At 48.2% G+C, this 24,730-nt stretch overlaps 2 protein-coding genes across 11 annotated transcripts in view; one reads left to right on the forward strand and one right to left on the reverse strand.

Moving 5' to 3' along the window:
* TEP1 (telomerase associated protein 1) overlaps positions 1-1,623 on the forward strand; it is a 67,732-nt gene extending 66,109 nt beyond the window's left edge. For all 6 annotated transcript variants that reach the window (XM_035134664.2, XM_035134663.2, XM_035134662.2 and 3 more), the window contains exons 55-56: positions 437-541; positions 986-1,623. In XM_035134664.2, coding sequence (XP_034990555.2) covers positions 437-541; positions 986-1,120 — 240 coding nt within the window. In that variant the 3' untranslated portion in view covers positions 1,121-1,623. The remainder of the gene's footprint in view (positions 1-436; positions 542-985) is intronic.
* A 79-nt stretch (positions 1,624-1,702) lies between these two features.
* Positions 1,703-18,112, reverse strand: PARP2 (poly(ADP-ribose) polymerase 2). 5 transcript variants are annotated; one of them, XM_060281799.1, is made up of 19 exons: positions 17,985-18,112; positions 16,043-16,251; positions 15,201-15,322; positions 14,156-14,368; positions 13,286-13,417; positions 12,863-12,933; positions 11,363-11,413; positions 10,703-10,799; positions 9,024-9,099; positions 8,821-8,923; positions 8,569-8,728; positions 7,826-7,964; positions 6,744-6,807; positions 6,098-6,232; positions 5,837-5,970; positions 4,888-4,987; positions 4,707-4,805; positions 3,180-3,304; positions 1,703-2,808 (listed from the first exon to the last, which is right to left on the reverse strand). In XM_060281799.1, exons 2-19 carry the CDS (start codon positions 16,192-16,194, stop codon positions 2,649-2,651), a joined length of 2,133 nt encoding a protein of 710 aa, XP_060137782.1. In that variant the 5' UTR covers positions 16,195-16,251; positions 17,985-18,112; the 3' UTR covers positions 1,703-2,648. The 5 variants fall into 5 exon arrangements, with proteins under 5 accessions (XP_060137782.1, XP_034990557.2, XP_060137784.1 ...); XM_035134666.2 differs by lacking the exon at positions 17,985-18,112 and adding an exon at positions 17,400-17,948; XM_060281801.1 differs by lacking the exon at positions 17,985-18,112 and adding an exon at positions 17,168-17,388.
* Between the last annotated feature and the right edge of the window lie 6,618 nt (positions 18,113-24,730).

Consider the following 24,730-nt stretch of genomic DNA (forward strand, 5'->3'; position numbering starts at 1 on the left):
TGCACTTTAGTTCTTCTAGTGGAGCAGGAAGATCCTGCCTTGTGGGGAACAGTAAAAAAAAAAAAATCCACTGGAATTCTGCTAACTTTGTTGTTCTTGTACCCCAAACCAATTACTTTACATGCTATTTTTTTAATGAGATGAAATGGCCCTGAGTGCATCATGCTGCATTTAGACTGGCTGTTTTTAAAATGTGAGCACAGATGCAGTGTATAGTTTAGTAGACTGTGAGTATGCAAAGTGACTTTAAAAATGCTCTTGGGGCTTGAGAACTGGGACTTCCTTAATTGGCCTGAATCCTGTGGGTCACAGAGGGTGGGGTAAGGCAGGCTGATGTCTATCTCTCTCCCCCCCCCCCCCCCGGTGGCCTCAAGGAAGCACTTTACAAGTGCTAGCAGACTTTTAAAAAAAATTCTTCTGGGTCTGTTGTTTCTAGATTCACAGTGACAAAATCACAGCCCTGCATGTTCTTGGAGACAGGATTGTAACAGCATCACATGACCGAGATGTGAAGATTTGGGATGGCAACACTATGAAACTGGTGAGTAACGTCACACTCCCCTTCCTCTCCCTGTGGGGCATTTCTTACATTGCACTTTTAGTATTCACCCAGACTTAGCCTTTATGTTCCAAAACTGGCACGATTAGTGTGTTTGGACTAGAGCTGACCAATATAGACACACCATAAAGCACATGGCTTCCTCCAAAGAATCCTGGGAAATACAGTATAAGGGTCCTGGGAGTTGTAGCTCTGTGAATGGTTAAACTACAGTTCCCAGGATTCTTTTGGGGTAGGGTGTCATATCTTGTATGCCTTAGTGGGGTTTTTTTTTAAAAAAACTTGGCTGTCAGTTTGCTTCAGGATGTAAATAAAGCACTATATATATGAATTCAACAAACCTCACCTCTTCCCCATCTTTCATTTCTGTATGCAAAGCTTTTCTCCTAACCCTTCCTTGTTCTCTATCCTGTTTTCTTTACACAGCTGGGCCAGTTCCGATGCCACGGGCCAGTTTCACAGCTCCAGCCTTGGATCGATGCAGACTTCTCCCTTCTCCTCTACGCGGGTGACACTCTGGGCAACGTTTACTCCTTAGAGTGGGGCTCCGTCTCTGCTTGAGGGACGTGTCTTCCTGGGGCGAGCTCCTGCCAGCAGCCTCTTAAGCCTGGCACGTCTCCTTTCCAGACATGAATGCAGCTGTTTCGCTGCTACCTCCTCAGCCTTGCCCCACCCTTGCCCAGCTGGAATCTACAGATCCCGCATGGCTTCTTAGTTGATGTGGAGGCCGTGATTCTGTCGCAGCCTATGCTTGCTTAGCAACTGTAGGCCACAGAGCTCAGATAACCATGTGAGGAACCACCTTAGAAACTTGGCTGGAGTCTGGGTTTGAGCCAATCAAGCTTTGTAGCTCACCTCTACCTAACCACAGAGGTGAAAAACAAGTTTCAGAAGGGCTAAATCTATCGTGTGTACAGATTTCCCCTGCGCCCCCTTTGCCTTCAAAAGACTGTGATGACAAATTTGCAACCACTGATGCCTTCTGTATAGTGTTTTTATTTTGCTAATGTGCCTTCCCTTATTTTACAAGTCTATTAAGAAATAAAATGGAGCAATGTCAACCATTTTTGTGTTCCTCTGTGAAAAAACCTGTACTTACTAAACAGTGAGGAGCAGCAGGGCTGAGAAATGGCAATGTGGGCTGGCGCTGCGCTTTGAAGCCCGGATATTGGGCCTTCAAGGCACAGCATAGGTGCTTCTTTGAAAGTCCCTGTGCTTTGTGGCAAGACTTCAGAAGCTCCTTTTGGCTTGGCCGGGTCACCTTTTTACTTGTTGACACATGACATCCTATGCAGTTGATAAAAGGGTTTGTGTGACCAAAATTGCCTTTTGGGTAATAAGAGACCTATTGGGCTGAAACTCTTTTAAGGGATGGAATGGGGAAGCTTTCTGAGACAAGAGGCCCCCATTCTTTCATTGCATGCCTTCCTGGGAGGAGGGGGAGAACATGCCAGTAGAGACTGAGGCCACCACTTCACTATTGATTGCATCTTGCCCAGGGTGGGAGGGACAGACAGCAAGAAGGGGAGTCCTGTACCTCTCTGACACTCAGCTGAGCAACAGCAAAGGAGGCACCTGCGCCTTTGCAACCCACTGCTTCAAGGGCCTTGAGACATCGCCTTCCTTCACCCCCTCCTCGTCTTGCTTCGAGGTGTTTCCAGAGCACTTGGCAAGCATCAGAAGAGGAGTGTTAGTACTGACCGATATGCAGAAGCAGCAGTTGTGGGCTTAGAAGGGTGAGGAAACAGGTGAAGCACCTTAAACCCAAGGGTGGGAAGGGTTTTTGAATTTTGAAATGACTTTAGAAAGGCTTTGCAGGCCTACAGTTGTTCCAAGGCCTTAGTTGTTCTACAGTCTTCCGAACACAACACCATAGCCTGCTTTCGACAAAAGGGGTGCCACCGTCCACTCCCTTAACATGGCCAGTGTATTAATTCAAGTTTTAATAAACTGCACACTAGGAATAAAATTCTATGGAAGGAGGTCAAGTTCTCAAGTCTCTGGGCTTGAAGGCACTTGAGACGTCAGCTTGGAAAAACCCGAGGCCTTTGGTTTTTCTGTTGCCGTCTTCTGCGTTGCCTGCTGAACTTCACCAGAGCTGGGTGAAATTGAAGCGCACCTTGAGGAGGTACTTCATGCGCACCTGCCGTGGGTCGTAGACAATGAACTCGTTGTAGTTCAGGGTGTAGCCGTTGGGGTTCACCACCCCGGTTTCTGCAGCAGGGCCCAGGGGCACTAGAGCCCCATGGCTGCCAGGGAAGGAAAGAGAGAACACACTGTTTAGAAATTCATGTTGCACACAAGCACCCATGTTCCTCGCCTATGCCAGGAGTGTTTTTAATCAGAGATCTAGTTACAGGTAGGTAGCCGTGTTGGTCTGCCGTAGTCGAAACAAAATAATTTTTTTTGTTCCAGTAGCACCTTGGAGACCAACTAAGTTTGTTATTGGTATGAGCTTTCGTGTGCAAACTTAGTTGGTCTCTAAGGTGCTACTGGAAGGAATTTTTTTATTTAAACAGAGATGCATGGAAACGCCCTGGTCCACAAATCTCTCTGCTGCCTTAAGGACAGCCTTCGAATTTTCAACCATCTAGGCTTCCTCCACCCACCCCAAACTCACAGTGTTGTGCTGTTGGCCGGGGACGGCGCCATCTTGCCAAGTCCTTTGGTGCAATGTTTGCTGGCCAGCAGTTTCTCCGCTGCGGGGTTTGCCTCCAACAGTTCGTTGCATTCGCCCAGAGCTACCTACGGAGGCAAGAGGGCAGAACCTCAGCCCCAGTTCATACATCCATCACTTGAATATTTAAAACACTGTAGCTGAACTCCTGTAAATGGCCTCTAGTTTGAGAAGTGATCAGAGGAAGGAGGAATACGTGGTGGTGATGAGTTGTGGGGATACTGGTTTTACAAGGCTGAGCCCCAGACACATCTCCCCCTTTCCCTTGCGCTCTTTAAAAGTTGAAATGTTTGGTGTGTTTTTTAAAAAATGTAATATGCTCAGTTGTCCTCTAAGCAATGTATGGGGTAGTGCCATCTCGGCCCACTGCCACCTTAATTGCACAGAGGCACTTGTTTTAAGTTTTAATATTAGTTATTAATTCTTGCATTTGGATCCCAAAGAGCTCAGAGTGGGGGACATTGTTCTCCTCCATCTCACTTAATCCCCACAACCACCCTGTGAGGTAGGTTAGGCTGAGAGGCAGTGACTTGGCCCAAGTGGGGATTTGAACCCTGGTCTCTCCCACGTCCTAGTCAGATGCTCTAACCACTATGGCTAATTCGTACTGAACCAGCAGTTCTTGCCAGTGAGCTAAACGCTAGTCAGAGGATTCAATCCACCCACCGTCTACAGAGCCCATAACACCCTGCTGTCACTCCTCAACTCAGCAACAAGTCCTGCCAGGCAAAATCTCTCTTCCCCTCCAAAAGTCAGCCTAAACTGGGCCTATACTCTGCAAATTTGAATCACAGGGCTGCCCCACCAAGAGTCTTCTATGTACTTGTTTACACTCCAGAGAAGGCTAGAGCTGGGGTAAGCAGTTATTTTGGACTACAGTTCCCTTCATATAAATTGTGGTTTTTTTTATTACTTAGTTTTGAGGCTGCTTAGTATTAAAACACCTCTAACCAGTGTGCAAAAAACCCCAAACCAAAACCTGAAGAAACAACAGACAACTTCATATGAAATACAGGTGAAACTCGCAAAATTAGAATATCATTGAAAAGTGCATTTATTTCAGTAATGCAACTTACTATTTTATTTTATTTTAACAAATGCTTTCTTTTGGAAATTCCACGGTAAAAAAACAAATAGTTACAATAATACAAAAATAAACATCGCGATTACATTTCATTAATTACATTCCATTTATAATTGACCCGCCTAACGACAAATAATTGCAACAAATAAAGGCTTGACATATCTTGCTTTGCATGTCATGCATCTATCTCATATATTGGTTTCACCTTTTAAGTTGCGTTACTGAAATAAATGCACTTTTGGATGATATTCTAATTTTCCGAGTTTCACCTGTATTACAAAAACACAGTTACATATAAAACCCGGAGCTGATGGGAATTGTAGTCTACATGTGCAGGCGCTCTTTGCCCCATGCCCCCTCCCCCCAAAACGGGATGCAGATCTCACCTCTGACAGCAGCAGCAGGCCGACGTCTTTCTCGCGGGTGGCAAAGCAGTAGTTGGCACTCTTTGAGGACATGTCAGCGAAGTAGATCCCTTTCCCAAACTTGAAGGGAGGGAAAGGAAGGTTAGTAAGTCCAGGAGCTACAGGCCAAGAGCTCAACAGAGGACAAAGTGGGGAGACTCACCATGTAGCCAGTGACGGGGGCTTCCGGGGGGGCCACCCGCAACCCACGACTCAATATCCCTGCCCAGTTGCCCAGGCGCGATCCATGCCACAGCAGTGTTCTGAGAAAGGGGAAGAAGCCCAGAAGAGACACAAATCACAACATTTATAGGTTGAGAGCCAGCATGGTGTAGAGGTTACAGTGCTGGGCTAGGATTTCAGGGGGTTGGACTAGATGAGCCTTGGGGGTCCCCTTCCAACTCTACAACTTTAGAATGATATGACTCATGAAAGCCAGGTTCAAATCCCCACTCGAGTCACAAAGCTCACTAAGAGACCTTGGGCCAGTTTCTCACTTTCGGGCTAACGTACCTCGCAGGGTTGTTGCTGTTGTTGTGAGAAGAGAATTGTAGCGCTGTAGAGTTGGAAGGGACCCCAAGCATCATCTTAAGTCCAATCCCCTGCAATGCAGGAATATGCAGCTGTACGGGGATCGAACCTGCAACCTTGGCGTTACCAACACCATGCTCTAACCGATTGAGCTATCCAGAACCACACTTTGGTGTAGGCCACACTTTTGAGCTTCTTGGAGGAAAGGTGGCCTATATCAGGGATGTCCAACACGTCGATCGCAATCTACTGGTCGATTCCTGTGAGGCTTTGGTAGATCGCAGTCGATCGCTGGTCCCCTTCCAGCCCCGCCCCCTCTCCCTGCACTGGCCTCTATTGTTGCAGAAGGGAAGCCTGACGGGAACCCCAATAGTGTGGTTTCCCTCTCCCTTTAAAAAGTTCAACAACTTTGAGCTGAACCCCTAAAAAATGGGCGTAGATCACCGCCAGATTTTAAATTTGAAAGTAGATTGCAGTGTCTCTGGATTTGGCCATCCCTGGCCTATATAAATGCAATAAATAAATAAAAACAGGCTCAAGTTGGGTGTCTCCCCCCCCCCAGGCCAGCTCCTTCCACTCACCGGTTGGGGAGGTCAGAGCGGAAGGTCGAGTCCGGATCAGAGCCCTCCTTGTTTAGCACAAAGGCCTCCAGCAGCGTCATGGTGTAATCTTGGTGGGTGGGAGCATGAGTGGACAACAAGTAGCGCTCCAAGACCTGGGAAGGAGTAGGGAACTATCAGAGGAGAAGCAACTCCCCAAATATTTTTTATCTTTTTAAAAGCATGGGCAGAGTTTTCCTGGGACTCCCCCCCCCCCCCGCCCAGTCCTGGTCCCCCACATACTGGGAAGTCAGGGTTCTCCCTCTCCAAGGGTCGGATCTCACAGCTGAGGCCGCGATAGTTCCGGTCCAGCGGGTGCTCCTTGTCCAGTTGCTCTGACCGCACCACTTTAATGGCAGCACGGATGTCGCTGAGAGCCTTGAGGGGCAAAAGGAAAGCAGGCGGGAGCGGAAGCAGCATTTTCACAGGACAGCAGGACCACCAGCGCTACCCAAATGGCTCCATCCATGGTGGGCATCTTCTGCCTGTCTGTTTATTGATTGATTGATTGATTGGGATAGTCTCAACCAGTTCCTTCTCCCACCCACCCCCATCTGGAATGAGGGGAGTTAGAAGGCTTGAGGCCCAGTCACCTACTGCTCCAAATTTGCATGGGGAGGAAATTCAATTCCTTTAGAAAGGTATATTTACAATTTTGTTGCGATGATTATTAAAGTAAATAAGAACAATGAACAAAGAAAGAATATGTTATATTATAGCCTTAATTATATCTTATGGGTTACTTTGTTATTGCTGTTCTTCTTTGCTTTTTTTAAAAATGAAATTCCCTTTCTTGGCATGATCTTGGCATTCTGCTGGCCATATACTCGGGGCACCCCATTCACACACACCCCACTTCAGTTGTGCGTTTGCATTCGAGCGCTCTTACCTCCAGCAGCTGGGCCTTCTCCTGCAGCTCCTCTTCTGTGCTGATCAGTGGAGGGGTCCTCAGTCTGCAAAAGGGGATCGGGGTGGGGGCAGAGACTTTAGGAAAGTTTGCGGAAACGAAGGGGCGGGGTATATACATGCATTGGGTTTTGCACTCCTACAAACACTGTTCTGCACTTGCAAAGAACTGGTCCTTTCGTGTGGCAGCAACTGCTCTCTGCAACTCCCCAGTTATGAAATATTAGGCAGGTACCTTCACTGTGGACGTTTTCAACAGCTGCTACAAACTTTGTTAAGGAATGCCTATCTATGCTGGGAATTTTACCATATATACTTGGTTTAAAACTCTTGATTTTATCTATTTTTTGGTACACGTGATTCTAGTTTCTAATGCTTGATTTGATCAATATTTTATAATAATAATAATAATAATAATAATAATAATAATAATAATAATAATATATTATTTATACCCTGCCCATCTGGCTGGGTTTCCGCAGCCACTCTGGGCGGCTTCCAACCGAATATTAAAAACAGTACAGCATCAAACACTAAAAACTTCCCTAAACAGTTGTCTTCTAAAAGTAAAATAGTTGCTTATTGCCTTGACATCTGCTGGGAGGGCGTTCCACAGGGCGGGTGCCACTACCGAGAAGGCCCTCTGTCTGGTTCCCTGTAACCTCACTTCTCGCAATGGCGGGTGCCACTACCGCCAGAAGGCCCTCGGTGCTGGACCTCAGTGTCCGGGCTGAACGATGGGGGTGGAGACGCTCCTTCAGGTATACAGGACCGAGGCTGTTTAGGGCTTCTTATGTGCCCCATGTAAAGCACGTAGAAGATTGTTGTTGCTGACAACATAAAAAGAGCCCGGTGGATGAGGCTATTGGCCCTTCTGCATCCACACCGTGGCAGGAAGGCGTGTGGAAGGCATATATTGCATGACTTGGGAAGTGGGCTGAGAAGCACCAAATATTTGTGGGAGGAGATGCATATTGCTGTATGGAGTTTTGAGTACAGAGTCCCATCCCTGAGCCATTGGGAGCCCAAGGTATGGAGAGTTGCCCCTGGCCCGGCAGCACTAACCCGAAATCATGGGGAATCCGTGTGTAGAATTCATTGCAGGCCTCCACCAGGGCACGGCCGGTCTGCTTCCGCTTGAGACATGCCTCGACCTTTTGCAGCGATTGGTACCCTGCGCTGATCTGTTGAGCCGTCAGCTTTCCTAGAGGGGACATGGGAGAGAGAGGAACTCAGCCCAAGGTGTTTCCGTCTGCCAAAAAAAGAGTTACTGGGCTTTATGCAGCCCATTTGAAATGAAATGAAAAGCAACAGTTCTCCCAATGGTGTAGAGCAGTGGAATTAAAACAGCAGCAGCAACATCTACTAGGGGCTCCCACCCCTGCTCACATCACTCACCTACATGACCCCCTTGCCCAAACCACAACTGTTCACCCCTCCCTTTACACTTCGCCACTGCCGCTATTGTGGGGGAAAGAAAGGGCAAAAGCCTACTGGCAGCCATGAGAACTGCAGCGTGACGACATCCTTAGGGTTTTATTATATAGTATATGACATTTGTTTCCAGATTTCACTCCAAACATAAGAACACAAGCAGAGCCCGCTGGATCAGCCCAATGGCCCATCCAATACACAGTAGACAACCAGATCCCTGTGGGAAACCCGCAAGCTGGATTCGAGCACAAGAGCACTCTCCCCTCTTGTGGTTTCCAGATTTCTGTATTAAAATATTTCCTCTTTGCCGCTCTTCTCTCTTTAGAGCTCCTGAACTAAGTTAGATATAAAAGTGACAAATTAGGGCCACTTGCCTAGAGGAGCCTTCTTGGTGTCATACTTCATCTCCACCACCATTTCCTCCATGGTGCGGATGCTGCAAATCAGCTCCACCAAGGCCTGAACTCGTTGGTCCAGCTGTGACACAGGCATGGGGCATGAGGCTGTCTTCTGCGAGGCAGCTTTCTCCTCATTCTGGAAAGAACGTAAAGCAAAAGGTTATGAGGCAGAGCGTCCTTCAGCCACCAGACCTCCCCTCCCTGCTCTTTCCTTCCCTGAAGTCTCACTGAATCATTGGCTTCATAGTCTAGGTGGAGAATATCATATTTGCCTGGAACCTTCTGGAAGCTGCAACGCTTGGTCCACTCATTCTTGGTTTTGTCCAAAAACCTAAAAGAGGTAGAGGAAAGAAGACACAAGACCAGTTCAAGGAGGGCAGGCATTGGATGGGATGGGGGAAAACACCTCCAAAATTTCCAATGTGACTCACTTTTTGGTGAAGATGTCTTTGGCTTTAGCTAAATCTCCAGCACAACTCACAAGCGAGTGCTGACCCAGCTTACCAACTGAGAAGGAAAGAGACAGAGAGAATGGGGGAAGGCTAAGAGGAAAAAAAACCATTGCAGAGTGTGGGACAGTAGAAGAGGCGATGTGTTGCTTTCTGGAGATGAAAAGAAAGTCCAAGAGCCGTGGCTCCAAGGGGTGGTTTCTTTAATAATAATAATAATAATAATAATAATAATAATAATAATAATATTTACACCCCGCCCTTCCCAGTCAAGACCGGGCTCAGGGTGGCTAACAGCAAGAATATCAAAGCAAGCATAAAAACAATTCAATTAAAATGCAGATTAAATACAATGTTAAAATTCAATTTTAAAATTAGGAATCTACAGGTGCATTTAAGACAAAGCCTTAGGGGAGTTTAACACTGGGGTCAAACTGTCAGTCCAAAGGCCAAGTGGAACAGCTCCGTCTTGCAGGCCCTACAAAAAGATGACAACTCCTGCTGGGCCCTAGTCTCCTGAGAGAGAGCGTTCCACCAGGTCGGGGCTAGTACTGAGAAGGCCCTGGTCCTGGTCGAGGCCAGTCTAACCACCTTGTGACTCGGGATCTCCAGTATGTTATTATTTGTGGACCTTAATACACTCTGCGGGGCATATCAGGAGAGGCGGTCCTGTAGGTACAAGGGTCCTAAGCTGCATAATACTTTAAAGGTCAAAACCAGCACCTTAAACCTGACCCTGTACTCCACCAGGAGCCAGTGCAGCCGGTAAAGCACTGGATGAATGTGATCTCGCGGATCTTAGAGCCACAACCAGACATTTTGGAATGGGAGAAGCAGATAAGAACTGCTTTGCTTTATGGGGCCAATCCAATGCTCTCTCTCCGACAGTGGTCAACCAGATTACTGGGGCAAAGCTCACAAGCAAGGCTTGAAAGTGAGATTTCCCATCTTGTTGCAACCCATCCCGAGCAACCAGAGGTTCAACTTCGAACAGACCCATTGAAATCAACGCACATAGGTGAACCATGTCTATTGGATTTCCGTGGGGCTACTCTAAGCCTGACTAACTTTGGATACAACTCCAAAAGTTATACAGCCTCTAGAGCAGGCATCCCCCAAACTCGGCCCTCCAGATGTTCTGGGACTACAATTCCCATCATCCCTGACCACTGGTCCTGTTAGCTAGGGAGGATGGGAGTTGTAGTCCCAAAACATCTGGAGGGCCAAGTTTGGGGCTTAGCTGCCAAGTATCCCGTTTTTCGCAGGAAACCCCCAGATTTTAATCCGTTTCCCGCTGTTCTCCCAAATGGAGAAAAATCCCGGAAATCCCCCGGATTTCCTACCTGCCGGGGAGCCTCCATTTTGGGTGCATGGCGACGGCCATCTTGGTGGTGGCCACATGGGCATGCGTAGAAGCAACTTCCGGTGCCGCTCTGTCCTATTTCTGACGCCCACACATGGTCAGAGCGGCCCCGGAAGTTGCTTCTACGCAACTTCCGGTGCCGTGCCGCTGCTGATCCCCGCATTTTTCAGCGGGAGACTTGGCAGGTATGGTTGGGGGATGCCTGCTCTAGAGGCTCCATCCTCAGTGACTTTGCCTAAAGGCTCATCCAACGCATATGTGTCATACAATTGCCCCCAAGTTCCCTGTCCCGTCTCACCACGCCCCCAACGCATCCAGACGCTGTAGTTCCGGGCTCTGTCATCCTCCAGCAACTGGATTAGGTAGTATTTGTTGTTGTTGAACTGAAGGTTTGTCTGGGAGGAACCAAGGAGAAGGAAGACTGTGAGAGCAGATCAGGGGCAGCAGCAGCACCCCATTTATTGAATACCCCTCCCTGGAGAAGTTCATCTGGTGCATATGTTATAGTCATGCCTAGCCCTGACCGGGCACGGGGTCTTTGAAGGACAAACCAGATACTCCACAGATTGAGGAACTTGAGGAGCGAGCAGGGTCCCCTAGAACCACAGCTGAGTGGCCCTCAGTTGGGAAGAGGTGGGGCCACTTCCAGGTCTCAAATAATTTCAGAGCCCCCAAAACTCCATATCTGGGCTGCTGTGCAATTTGAGAAAAGCATCTCCTCGTGAGCAAGTGATGCCCTCCCTTCCCAAGCCAAGTATATATGCCTGCCCTCCCCACAACTGTTTAATCTTCACACCAACCCTGCAATGGTAGGTTAGGCAGAGAGACTGGCCCAAGGTTTGTGGCTAAGTAGGGATTTGAACATGAGGGGTTTACTTCCATCTCTCTGCGTTATGCAGGCACCTAGTTTAACTATCCATTAAAATGCAGGTGAAAAGTAGCCTACAAGCCCGCTTACCTGATTCAACATCACATCGTAAACGTCGTCTCCCTCACAATAAACGTGAGCCTTGTTTGGGAACGAAGAGCAGCAGGAACGAGAGAAGAAAAAAGATGGTTATTATCAGAGCAAAATGATTAGAAAATAGCATAAGCAGGGGTGGCTAACCTTTTAAAAAAATTTTTTAGCCCAGCAGCATCGAGCTACTGAGCTAGATTGACCAGCTAACTGTTGTGGCCCAACATGCCTGTTCTTAAGTCCTTGGTAAGCTTTTACTTCAGAATGAAGGTACTTGTCGTCATCCTCCATCACCGACCTTGTTGTTGGGCTCCAACTGCCCCTAGCCCTGGGGCAATATGAGGGAATTTGAAGTCTGGAACATCTGAAAGGCCGTAGGGGAGGCCCATCCCTGTTACTCAAAGAGTAGTACAATACAGTGGCCCCTTGGTTCTCAAACATCTTGGTACTCAAACAACCTGGGACCCAAACACTGCAAATCCAGAAGTAAGCGTTCCGGTTTGCGAACTTTTTCCGGAAGCTGAACCTGCTCCATTTGAGTGTTATGCTTCTGATTTGAGTGCCTCACTTCCATTTTGAGTGTTACGCTGAGGTCTGTCTGTTTTTGCTATTTATTTTGCCTTTTTGTTTTTGTGGCTCTGTTTTGTTTGTTATTGTGACTGTGTGGAACCCAGTTCAACTACTGATTGATTGATTGTGTGTGACGGCAGTACATTGATTATTGCTGTCATTTTATGGATCAATGGTCTTGTTAGATAGTAAAATTCATGTTGAATTGCTGTTTTAGGGGTTGTTTTTAAAAGTCTGGAATGGATTAATCCATTTTGCATTACTTTCTATGGGAAAGCGTGCCTCGGTTTTGGAACGCTTTGGTTTGGGAACGGACTTCCGGAAAGGATTAAGTTTGAGAACCAAGCTACCACTGTAAATTAAAAACCACCTCCCTTCTGTTTTTGAACGTGCTTTTTATATGTTTTCAGCCAGGAGGGGCTGCTATTATGAGGCTTAGCCAAGGTGGTAAAAAGGTAAAGGTAAAGGGACCCCTGACCATTAGGTCCAGTCGTGACCGACTCTGGGGTTGCGCGCTCATCTCGCATTATTGGCCGAGGGAGCCGGCGTATAGCTTCCAGGTCATGTGGCCAGCATGACAAAGCCGCTTCTGGCAAACCAGAGCAGCACATGGAAACACCATTTGCCATCCCGCTGTAGCGGTTCCTATTTATCTACTTGGATTTTGACGTGCTTTCGAACTGCTAGGTTGGCAGGAGCTGGGACCAAGCAACGGGAGCTCACCCTGTCACAGGGATTCGAACCGCCGACCTTCTGATCAGCAAGCCCTAGGCTCAGTGGTTTAACCACAGCGCCACCTGGGTCCCTCAGCCAAGGTGGTGCTCGCCTCCAAATCCCTTCAGCCCCAGACTGACAGGCCGATGGTCAGGAATGGTAGTCTCAGCAAACTAGAGGCCAATGGTTTTCCATTCATGCCAGTAGGTGCCTTACATTGCCCAGCTTGGCAGAGCATTCTGGATCCACGGGTGCTTTCCCCTTCACTATCAGCGTCCTCACAGCCTCTGCGGGGGGAAATGAGGAGGTGGGTTGGAGCACAGATGCGCCGATTAAATTCACCCCAACCCCTCACAACCTTGGCATCTACGACGCTGCTAGCTAGCCTCTTAAGAACCTCAGCATTTCTTTAAGAGGCACACGGTTCTAGTTCCCAAGAGCGCTAATGCCGAGATGCTTAAAAGCAGGCAGTACGTTCCGACAATAAACACAGCCAGCAGCCTCCTGGGAAAGGTTCTTCAGTTTGTACTATCAACCACCACCTGCTTATATCCCCAAGGTCTGAGTTGCCAGGCTCAAGTTGTTGGGGCATTTGGCTGACAGGCCGATCTACTAAGACCCGTTCCCCTTGGCCGTTACCCTTGTTATCCGCCTCTCCTTGAGATGCTGCGGGGTCCCCTCCGCCCCGAGCCTTCTTAGCAGGAACTGGGCTTTCGGTGCCTGAGATGCTGTTGCTTGGCTTGGATCCTCCCTCTTCAGTCTCTGCAGCGTCTGAAAGAGAGAGAAAAGCTCAAGGTGGAGCAGGCCTGCTGGTTGCAGGTTCTGAAAAGTGTAAGAGAGATTTGGGGAGGCTATGAGCTGGTTCTACCTTGGCATTAATATATTCCCATCTATATATCTCCCACACACCCCTCTCATGTTTTCGCATCATTTTTATTAAGTCTCCAAAAATATTTCAAAACGTTTATCATCATATACATTTTTAAACGAAGCTTCCTCTTGACTTCCCACCCCTCCTTTCCTGATTACTATTTTTTAAAAACTTCTTTTTATTAGCTGCTTTATAACACATATTTTGTTGTTGTCTAAATCCCACTACCGTTAATTCTTTCAGTAATCCACTGCTTATTTTTCAAATCCTGCCAGCGACTTCATATATGGGTGATAATTTGATGGATAATCCATCAGCGGTTTCCATTCTTCCTTAAATGCTTCGTCAATATGTCCTCTTGATTTCGCTGTAAATTTCGTCACATTTCGGCCCCGCCCCCTCTCCATTCTGCACCCGGGCAATGAAGAAGCATTAGTGGAAGGGAAGGGAACATTCTGGCCTGGCAAAAACAGGGCTGTGGCACAGGGAGAGTCCTACGGGCATGCTAGCTAGGTCCACAGGCCTGAGATTTCCCAACCTTTCTTGCTGGCCTTTCTTGCAACACTGCTCTGAAGCCTCAATGAGGACTGGAAGAATGCAAAGTACTATCACTAACATAAAACCCTACATCCTCGTACCTGACTCCCTGCGATCCATCAGACGTTCAAACCCGGTCCGGCTGTTGGTCTGCACCATGAGGGCTGTGTCCAGCTTGTAGCGTGTCCGCCCAACCATCGTTTCCACTGTGGGCTCTCCGTGGCCATTCCTGGCTGCCTGCAGGGCCAGGCAGGTGTCCACAGGGTAAGGAAGCCACTCACCTTCTTCGTCTCCTCGCCAGCACCAAACAAAATCTGGGCCAGCGCGGTGGCAGGGAGGGAGCAAGAAGAGAGAAGATCTCTGGGTCAAAACCTGGCGAAGGAAATACTTAGGGGCTAGCAATCCTTCAGTGGGGAGAAACGGGCAAATGAGCATGTGCCCAGAGGAAGCCTTGCCTTCAGGGCAAAGGGCACAGTAGGGGTGGTATTGATGGTGCTGGACTCCAACTCCCATCAGCCCCAGGCAACATGGTCAGGAATGATGGACATTGTAGTCCAACACGGTCTGGAGGGCCAGGTGTTCCCCATCCCTGCGCTAAGGGCCAAACCTTGCAGTGATGTCCGGATACTGCCCAACAAGGCTCTGCCACCCAACATGGGCTGCATTTAACCTGCTGACACACCCCTGTCCACACTGAGCCGCAAACCTGTCTTGCATTTGGAGTGACGCTGTAGGTGGTGCTGCAGCCAGGGAAAGCACCGTGGAAAGCACTTTATGTTTTATTCCAGGAACTCATGGTGGGATCCATGGAGGTTCCCAGGCTGTCTCTCATCCATGCGCCGACCAGACGGACTGACCTGCTCAGCTTCCTCAAGGCAACTGCATCACTGCATGACTTCAGACCAGACCCCTGGAAGCTTTCAGCTTTTAAACTGCAAATGGACTTCACAGCAAACCCCTCTGAAGGCATGCTGTCAGCGCCCAAGTGACTCTTTTGAAGTTTTGCCTGATGTTACAAGGACATCAGGTGACTGACAGGTGTGTGGCCTTGCCCATCTTTCAAAGTTGGCCCATGGGAAAGGAAAGAATCTTGGTCCGCTGGCGGAATCCACTAAGAAAATGCAAGAAAATTAAAAGTTTGCTCACAAGAATCCTGATCCCGCACAGCCGCAGCCACACGCGATTCCAGTCCCGTCTGTTTATTCCGTTGCAGCATCTTGCGCAGGTCCACACAGGACTCCCCAATGTCCACAGAGAGCTTCCTTGCTCTGTAGGGAACACAGAAGCCTCCAGCGTCATCGCCCTGACTCAATTTGGCCTGCCTTCTCCATGTGGGGGGGGGGGTCAACAATGGGAGCACCAATGTGGTGAAAGGGCCTGGCACAGTAGGAGAGCATCTTCTCCACATACTGAGAGTCACAGGTTCAACATCTCCAAGTAGTGATGTTGGGGGGGTGGGGTGGGGATCCCTGCCTGCCAGTCAGTGAAAACAACACCAATGGTCTGGCTTGGTATAAGGCAGGCATCCCCAAACTGCGGCCCTCCAGATGTTTCGGCCTACAACTCCCATGATCCCTAGCTAACAGGTCCAGTGGTCGGGGAAGATGGGAATTGTAGTCCAAAACATCTGGAGGGCCGAAGTTTGGGGATGCCTGGTATAAGGGAACGTCCCATGTTCCTAGGTGAGGAATTATGGGAGCTGCTGTCTGACACCCAGAGCAGCCTTTCTCAACCTTTTCCCCCTCCCAGATTTTGCAGGACTACAACTCCCATCATCCCTAGCTACTGGTCAGGGATGATGCGAGTTGCAGTCCAGCAGCATCTGGAGACCCGAGGTTGATAAAGGTTGGTCTGGAGTGGCACAATCCCCAGCATCTCCAGATAGGGTTGGGGAAAGACCCTCAACCCCTGGAGAGATGCTGCCAGCCAATGTCTAGAGACCCAGTGATCCGACTCCCAATATTAAGCAGCTTCCTGTGTTAACTCACCGGGCTGCCTGGCTCAGGATCTCGCTCTGCTCGGGCAAGAACTGCTGCCACCTGTCTCCAGGGGTCTCCCACTCCCAGCGCAGCTCCAACTCGGCCCCGGCAGTGCTGGGCTCCCTGTTCTTGTGCTCGGGGGCCTTCCGCTTCCGTCTCATCCCTGAGGCGGCGTCAGAGCGTGCAAAGAAGGCTGAGTCGACACCTCACACAATCACCTAAACAAGGAAGCCGAAGTGTCACTGGGGATCATTGCAGGTGACCGCTACAGCAAGAAGATGCCTCATTCTGGATAGCTCAGTTGGTTAGCGTGTGGTGCTGATAGCACCAAGGTTGCAGGTTCGATCCCCTTATGAGACAGTTGCATTGCAGGGGTTGGGACTAGACGATCCTCAGGGCCCCTTCCAACTTTACAATTCTATGATTCTTCACGCACTATGGCAAATACTTAATAAGAGTTTTGTGGCAGCTTATATAGACCAAAAGAAATTATTGCAGCAAAAGCCATTGAGGGCTAGAGACCACTTAGTCATATGTGTGGAAAGTTTATCCTTGCTTGTAGCACCACTTCCTGCTTTTGGGGTGGGGGCGCTCAGGCCAGGCAACGCCAACGGGGCTGTTCTGTCTGAGTGGGCACAGCTTCGTGCCTCGGATTGTCTTTCTGCCAAGGCTTCCTAGGCAGGATGCAATTTTAAAATACGAAAACAAATGATGCAAATTCCTTTCAGGCTGATGGCAGAAGCTCCCTGGCCTGGGTTTTTCCTCAGGTCTTAAGGAATACCAGGGGAGCAGGGTGGGATGACGATTCTGTCAGGAGCCGGTGGTATGTACTCCCTGGCTGGATTGGGTCAGGCCCTTCTCCTGCCTTCACTCAGACCAAGGAAGCCTGTGGCTATTCCCCGCTCTCTGGGTCCCATTCCCACTAGGGAAATGAAAAGGAAGTGGAGCAGAAGTTTGCAAGGGGGCCCCTTCCTGGGCTTGGCAGATGCCCAACAATGCTGGCGTCTGGTGCCAATGCTGTTCAGATATACATGCACAAGGAAGAAGTGTGCATGCACAGCACTCGAAAGCTCATACTTTGTCACCTTAGTCTCTAAGGTCACCTTAGTCTCTAGTTTGTCACTGGTTTGTCACCTTAGTCTCTAAGGTGCTACTGGAAGGAATTTTCTTATTTTGTTATGCACAAGGACAGGAATTTTAAACACGGTGGCCAAAAGGTACTGAAATGAAACAAACACAGAAATGTCACAAGCCGTAACTCTTGCACATCACTGCCGTTATGGCCCCGATGTTCACAATTCTTATGTACAAGCACACACAAGCAAACAATTGCTGTTATGTTCACACAAGAGGGCGTTTCATGTACCCAATGAGGTGTCCATAAAAAAGCTCCTGCTGCAGCAATCCCGCTGGTCTTTCTGGGGGGGGTTCCCCCTGTGCTTTATCTACCGAACTTCACCAACATTTATATGGCCGCGGAGGACTGTTTCAAATCAGCTGCGGTGAAATGCATTCGTCACATGCCCTCGAGACACCATTTCCGCCCTACTGAGGTCCCGTAGATAGAAACCCTGCTCCCGGGAAGTGCGAATTCCTCAGCCACCTTAGTGACGCCGAACCGCTACCCACCCCCACCCCCGCATGACCAAACCTTGCTTATCATAATATAAACTAAGGATAGGGTGGCAATCAGTCAATCAACTGGTGCGCATTATTTCCTGGCTCTTCTGGGGCTGAGCTCTTGCCCTGCCGGACCTGGCCACTTACCCCTCTCCAGCCCACTTCCCTATTCCTTGATCCTGAACATCTGAGCCTGCAAGCAAGCTGATGATCTGCCTCCCGCTTCCTATTATCTTCTTAAAAAATCTACCGCTCTGTGCAATATTTTCCACCGATTTGCCTCCCTATTAACACCCCCGCTTGAATAGGCTGACCCGCTTTTCCAACCAACCTGTTCCGTGTTGCCTTCTCCCCCCCCCCCCCAGCTGCAAACGCGGCTGCAAACGGCGCCTTTTTCCTGCTCCCGGGGAACGTTCCACGGGCCAGCCCTTTTTTACTTTATTTGCATACGTGTTTTGCATGGTACGCCTCCGGCGAATCGATAAAAAGCAACCTGCGCGCGCACGCGTAGGAGGCCTCCCGCTTGTTAGAAGCTTTTGCGCCATTGAGGAGGCAGGGAAATGCAAATTAAGAAGCGTTGCATGATGGTCGCCGCTCACAGTTTAGCATTCCCCGCCCCGGTGTTTCTTTTATCCCGCTATTATTATTATTGTTTTATTTTTTTACTGTTCCGAGATTGCGGCCACAAAGGACCGGGCCAATATATGGATTCCAATATAATGGATTCTCTGCACCATGACCTCATTGGTGAGTACAAACCGGACACTATATATTGTAATGGGGGCTTCATATTCCGTCAGGCTGGGCGGAAGCTCTCCGAAGAGGCCACGTGCTGGGTGTCTGTCACCCTTGTTGCGCCTCTGGGAAGGTCTGAGAGAAGGGCCGAGCATCACCCTAGCAGGGTGCCGCCTCCTGGAGGTGGGTGAGTCCCCAGCGATACGGGTCCCGGCGAAGCCCGAGATTGGGCAGGAGAAGCCGGAAGCGGGGAACTCCTCCCCCTTCCCGCGGATGCCTCCGTGGCTCGCTTGGGATTTGGGAATGACTCACGGCCAGCGACCTTGAGTACAATGGGAAGAGGTGAAGCATAAGCGAACAGCGGCTTCATAACCCAATTCAGACTAGTCTCCATCCAGCATTTTCCACCACTTAAATTTGGATTGTTTTTATTTTTATACGGCTAGTTTTCGTGTCAAATGGACCTTCAGAGTCTCCCTTTAGAGTCCCCTCACCTGCCCTGTTCCGACCCTGGGACTCCCCTAATGTAAGTTTCAAAAATAAGACTCGCCCCATTCCTGAAAATGTTCCCACCCCCCACTGCTTTGGCTAACTCAGGGTCCTCCCTCCCTCCCGCCATGTTTCCCCCCCTCCCTTTGTTGTGCTGCATCCCTGTGATTCCCTCACCCTGTGAAAGGCCCATATTCTGTTTGTTTCCCACACCTACTGAATGGTGTGGCGTATTGAAAAAGCTGGGCCTTGCTGCTGCAAAAAGACTGTTTCAGTTGGTTGCTGTGGAATTTTGTGATGTCATCTGGCGGCACAGCTTTGGAGGCGGCAGCGTGCGATCTGCCTTTCTATTGGATGCTGCTGGAGTCTTCAGAGCTTCTGGTGGTGACGTCTAATTTGGGTGCCATTTTTGTGTGTGTGTTTAATCATTATTTTAGGTGTTAAAGGTGCGGTTTTCTGGAAAAAATTTAATGCCAGATCCCTCCCTGATGGGCATGGGACGTTGTGGCCAAATTTGTTACATTACAGTTCAGCAGTTATGGAGAAAGGCTGTGACCTCCGCGTGCGCAATGCCTACATTTTTATTTATACTGTAGATAGATTAAAAAAAGAATGGATTAAAAAAAGATTTAAATCCTGAACAGAACAACTCTGGCAGGATCCATTCTGGAATTGGTGACCTCTGCAATTTGCTCCACAGACAAGGAGAAACTAGTCCCAGCTGAGTCTACGGTATGCAATTTCACTGCTATTTCTACAGTTCTTAAAACAAATTCACTTTGTTCATTATCTATGGGCCTTTACTGCAGAAAGTAATCTCTTTAATTGGCCAGAGGTGGTTTTAGAACGGAGTGCGAGAGGTGGTGGTGGTGGGGCACTGAGTTTCACTGAGTCAAACAGGACGCTGCCGAAATATGAGAGCACAAAGTCCACCATGGATAAAAAGATATTATTTATTTAATTGTTATAAACTGCCCTTATAAGCCTGCAAAGTCACAGAATATTGGCTCCCTAGCAATATGTTTATTTTTCTATAATACCATATTTCAAATCTGGACTATCCTTAACCAGTTAAGGATTTGCAGGGTTGAAAGCAGCACATATGTAAACACAAATATGTGTTTGTAACATAGTTGGAGAGAAAGAAACTGGCGGCTTACCCAGTTTCAAAAACACACACAGCAAAGATAGGAAAAGAAGCAGGCTTGGATACGGCCTCTGCCAGGCTGAGTATACAGTATTAGGTAAGATGAGCCAGTGGTCTAACTCTGCATAAAGATGCTTTGTATGATTATAAGAACCTTCGGCAGGGTTAGGGGAGTTTAAACAATTATGTGGTTGCTGTCAAAGGGTCTCAAGAGTCAGAGCTCACAAGGTAAAAGCCCCTTTTTGGGACCTCAAAACTCAGCCAGCAGACCCTGCCGGATATGCTGGGAAAAGAACCCACAGGAGAGGTAGCAAAACATCGTCCTCTAGCGGCGTCTATACTGTTACTGCAGCTAAAAAAAGCTTCTTTGTAATGTAAGCTTGGGTTCAATTTTATATCTGCTTACAGTGACTTCAAAAATGGTCAAAAAACTGATAAATAAATTTTTTTAAATCATTTTGTGCATGAGGTTTTTTTTATCAAATCTCTTTGAAAGTAAGATTTTATCTAATCTTTAATGAAAGCTCATCAAATTATGATACAGGGAAATGAGGTTGTAGAAAAGTCATCACCCTAGTACACATACGAGAGGACTTTAAATACAAATTTGAGCACCTTGAATTGGACCTGGAAACGAACTGGCAACCAATGCAGCTGCTTTAAAATGTAGCGGGGTATGTTAGATCTAAACCAGGCATGTCCAATGTCTATTTCGGGGGCCTAATCCTGCCCGCTGGTCGATTTAATCCGGCCCCTGTGGCAGTTTATCTCCTGGAGTAAAATCCTTTAACCTTCAAACCTTCAATATTAAAAAAAGCTCAACAACCTCAACCCTAAAAAAAAACTTTGATCAGCCCTCATGCATGTTCACTTCATCAAATCTGGCCCTCTTTGAAAAAATCCCAGCCAGTAAACTGGCTGCAGCATTTTGGACCAACTGAAGTTTCTAAATGTTCTTCGAGGGCAGCCCCGTGTAGAATGCATTGCAGTAATCCAATCTGGGAGTTACCAGAGCATGGAAGACAGTGGCCAAATAATTTCTCTCCAAAGGGGCCCATAACTGGTGAAGCAGGCAGTGCTGGAGCAAAATACTGCACCTGGGTTACCTGAGCCTCCAGTGACAATCAGTCAATCAACCAGTGCACATTGTTTCCCAGGACCCACCCCTGGCTCTTCTGGGGCTGAGCTCTTGGTCTCAATTGTCCTGCCTGACCTGGCCACTTAACCCTCTCCAGCCCACTTCCCTAATTCCTTGATCCTGAACATCTGGGCCTGCAAGCAAGCTGATGATCTGCTTCCTGCTTCCTATTATCCTTTCTTTCTATTGACTCTGCCCAGAGCAAGAAGAAACCTTCTCTTCCTCCTTTGCTTCAGTCTAGTTCTTGCATGCCAGGAAGATGGGTGCACTCACTCGTTCTTACATAACTCCATGAATTCCTTAAGAGAACTTCATAAAAAAGCTTTCTAACCATCTTCATTCAGAGCCAAAGAACAGCCTATTGGAATGCAAGTGAATATTTCTACATGTGCCCTGTGATCTTCAGTAACTCTATGTATGATAGCTTTGTGGATTTTTGTTGAATGCTATCTGAATTGAGAGAGAAGTCTAACAATGGAATAGTAAGGACAAATGAATAACTGAACCCTGTGGGGGCAGAACACAGTTCACTAGAAACCTCTACTGGAATTGCTATACAGTGGTACCTCGGGTTACAGACGCTTCAGGTTACAGACTCCGCTAACCCAGAAATACCGGTAGTACCTCAGGTTAAGAACTTTGCTTCTGGATGAGAACAAAAATCGCATGACAGCAGCAGCGGGAGGCCCCATTAGCTCAGGTTAAGAACAGTTTCAGGTTAAGAACAGACCTCCAGAACGAATTAAGTTCTTAACCCGAGGTACCACTGTATCTGTTTGATCCAATTGAGGACTCCCACTCATTATTTACTCTGATTGTATCTCTAGAGGGCTACCGATGCTCACCTGTAGTGTATGCAGGAGAACTCTTGCCTCACAAAGCTGTAACTGTCACGCTGGGATTTCTTATGTGCATCAATAGCCATTCAGAAATGAGATCCAGCAAAGGCCACCTTATGCAGCCCTGCGTTGTACATTTCTATGTCCAATCCCAAATCTGCTTTCCAGTCGTTCTTCACCTCCGTGGCCATTGCATTGGCAACATCCACATCTAAATGCTCCACAGAACTGCTGTCTTGCCCATGGCACGAGCGAACTATCTGCCAGTCCGCAACAGCTAAAGGGAGTTTCTGCAGCTGCCCGTTCATCAAGTGATTCCGACAGAGGATACACGTCCCGTTGGGGCCCTGCCATTGGCTGGTGTCCACCACAAACGCTCCCTTTCTCTCCAGAGTGGTGATGTCAACCCCCTGACCAATATAGGTGTGGCCAGGCACAAAGGTGTCCTGCTTCATGCAGATGGATCTGTCATGCCGATCGCAGTGGCTGGAAGTTGTTGGTGGAAGTTGGAAGAGAAATAGGAGGAAGGCTGCTAGGAAGAGGTGATGTTTGGACATGATTGTTCTGCTAGGATCCTTCCCCCCCAGTGGGGCAGATGGCTTCAAATTACCACGGGAAATAAAACAAAGAAGACTTATTTGCACCATTCAGGCATTTCCCACGTTTGAGAGCGCCTCTTTTCATATCACCTGCTGCTACCTGACCCTTTTTAACTGGAGGTACCAGGAACTGAACCTGTTGGCTTCTACACACAAAGTAGATGCTCTACCACTGGCATGGCCACTCCTAATGGTATATGCTGGGCCAGGTGTGGGGAACCGTTGGCCTTGCAGATGTTGCTGAGCTAAAGCTCTCATCAGTCCTAGCAACCATGGCTCAGTTGCCAGGAATGTAGGAGCTATTGTTCAGCTAGCAGTCCTTGTTCAGCAACAGCCTGGAGGACCACAGGCTGGGTTACCAGCATGGAGCTCTTCAGATGTTGCTGGACTTGCAACTCCCATCATCTCCAGCCAGAGTTGTCAATGTTGCTTTAGTTGAGCAATGTATGAACATTGGCTATTCCATAATTAGACTGAAGTTCTAATGATGGCCACCCAGTGAACTTCATGGCTGAGGAGGCGAGTGAATGTACAGCAGGAATGTAACTATGAAGAGGAAAGCCCTGGAACTAACCATAAAAGTCCTGAATTCCATCTAAAAGCAGACATGTATAATCTGGGCACCAGGTGTTCTTCCTGACCTAGTACGGTTGCCTTTTCTTCCCTAGCTTGGTGACAAGTAGAAGACCAACGTATCTCACTTCCCCCAGGATAGAGCTGCAACAAGGAGGAAAGCTTTAACTGTTGCATCTCTTCACATCTTGGGAATGCCGAACATCAGTCCAGTGTAAGCCCAGATACACTCTGCATCTTAATCTTTTAGGCTGGGAGTGTCTGTGGGGTGGTAGGGGCTTCCAGCTTACCGTACATGGTGGACTATACACTCATTTACAATAATAAATAATGAATATAGTAGCAAGCTTACCCGCTCTGTACTTTCCGAACTGTTTTGCCTTCTCAGTGTAGTAGGTGGCACTACAACAGCTGACTTTGGTTTCTGTTCTCACCGACGAGCTATTTTTCCAGTTCCCTCCCTTGCCAACTGATCTGCTTTGTCTTTTGCATGTCTCTAAACCAAGACTGGATTGGTGGACACTCACTCACCCCTCCACCCCTGAACGAACAGGACCGCACCCAGTGGCATCCTCAGAAAACTGGATTCTTCTCTTCTTTCCCACTGTTTCAGATTCTTGTGTTAATGGTTTGAATTATAGGAGTCACAAACACCAGTGTATTGTGTGTGTGTGTGTGTGTGTGTGTGTGTGTGTGTGAGAGAGAGAGAGAGAGAGAGAGAGAGAAGGTGGTGGACCCAGGGGTTTCCTGGTGGCGCTCTCTCTCTCTCTCTCCCTCTCTCTGGCAAGAAGAGGGATGAAGCCCATCTCAAACCCTCTTATCACCCAATTCTTTATCTACTCCATACCTTTGTAAATACCAAAAGCAGTCTGCCATTCCAGCCTGTCAGTGACTGCTACAGTCATGGAGCCAAGAAGGCCTTCCTTTGCGCATAATTAATAAATAAATAATTTTTTTGGAAGGGTTGTTCTTTCTTACCTTTGGCAGAGAGCCCCAGTGGCAAGGATAGGTTTCTGCAGGTTGGTGAGCCTGAGAGGACTGCTTCAGATTCCTTTCTTTTGAGGTTGAGAAGTCAAGACAAAACTGAAACCATCATACCAGGATAGTGAGTTGGCCACCAGTGGGGGAAATGGACCGTTTGCTTTTGTGAGGAAATTCCTTATAAGGAAGGCTTTTTATTTTCCAACCCAAAAAGTCTGGCAGAGGCCTCCTCCTAAAAGAAGTTCCGATTGTTCTAGGAAGTGGGGGAACATTTTGGCTCCACAGGCCAGATCCTTATTTTTATTAGATCTAGCCTTGTGGGCCAAATGTGACAAAGGGGCAGGGACACCCATCTGTCAGTCACCACAATGATGTCAGGTGATTGGGAATGTTGGGACTTCAAAGCGCCATGTAGAGCGATACCGCCAAAGCCTGCTTTCCACTGACCTTGGCTCAACTGATGGGCTGTGGACCCAAAACCTGCTTTCTCTTGCCTCTGCATGATCAGGAGCATACTATACTGTTCCCGATTATGCACTGGCAGTCGTCTCTCTACCTATCCCATAGATCAACAAC

This window comes from Zootoca vivipara, chromosome 13, assembly GCF_963506605.1.
Source record: "Zootoca vivipara chromosome 13, rZooViv1.1, whole genome shotgun sequence".
In the NCBI taxonomy this organism is placed as follows: domain Eukaryota; kingdom Metazoa; phylum Chordata; class Lepidosauria; order Squamata; family Lacertidae; genus Zootoca; species Zootoca vivipara.